This window comes from Phaethon lepturus, unplaced genomic scaffold (genome assembly GCF_000687285.1).
Source record: "Phaethon lepturus isolate BGI_N335 unplaced genomic scaffold, ASM68728v1 scaffold22522, whole genome shotgun sequence".
Classification (NCBI taxonomy): Eukaryota; Metazoa; Chordata; class Aves; order Phaethontiformes; family Phaethontidae; genus Phaethon; species Phaethon lepturus.
The window spans coordinates 2,776-3,191 of NW_010522914.1; the positions used below are offsets into that span (position 1 = coordinate 2,776).

General features: G+C 66.1%; 1 protein-coding gene across 1 annotated transcript in view; it reads left to right on the top strand.

Moving 5' to 3' along the window:
* ACOT11 (acyl-CoA thioesterase 11) overlaps positions 1-416 on the top strand; it is a 9,466-nt gene that overhangs the window by 448 nt on the left and 8,602 nt on the right. The window contains exon 2 of the mRNA XM_010281981.1: positions 107-173. Coding sequence (XP_010280283.1) covers positions 107-173 — 67 coding nt within the window. The remainder of the gene's footprint in view (positions 1-106; positions 174-416) is intronic.

Here is a 416-nt window from a genome sequence, read left to right on the forward strand (position 1 = left end):
CGGCAGCTGGGCGGGGAGCCGCTCGGCTCCGGGATGTGTGCTGTATGGCTGTGGGCCGTTGTCCCCCGGTAACGCCCCTGCGCTCTCTCCTCTTTCTGTTTTTCAGCGTCGGGCAAGTCGTCAACATCAAAGCCAAAGTGAACCGAGCCTTTAACTCCAGCATGGAGGTTGGTGTGACCCCCCGCCGCCTTCACCCCCCACCCCTGCACCTATCCCCCTCGCTGTGCGCCCGTTCTGGCCAGCCGCGCGCGCCCGTTCACCACGGCCAGATGGAAAACACCCAAATCCTCCCGCGGTTTCCATCTTTGACCCCACGTGTCGGTCCCCTCCTGCTGTGCTTGGCGGGACGTGGGTCCCCGGGGAGCAGAGCCGGCTCTCAGGGGTGCTGTGCCCCCTCCCAGGTGGGCATCCAGGTG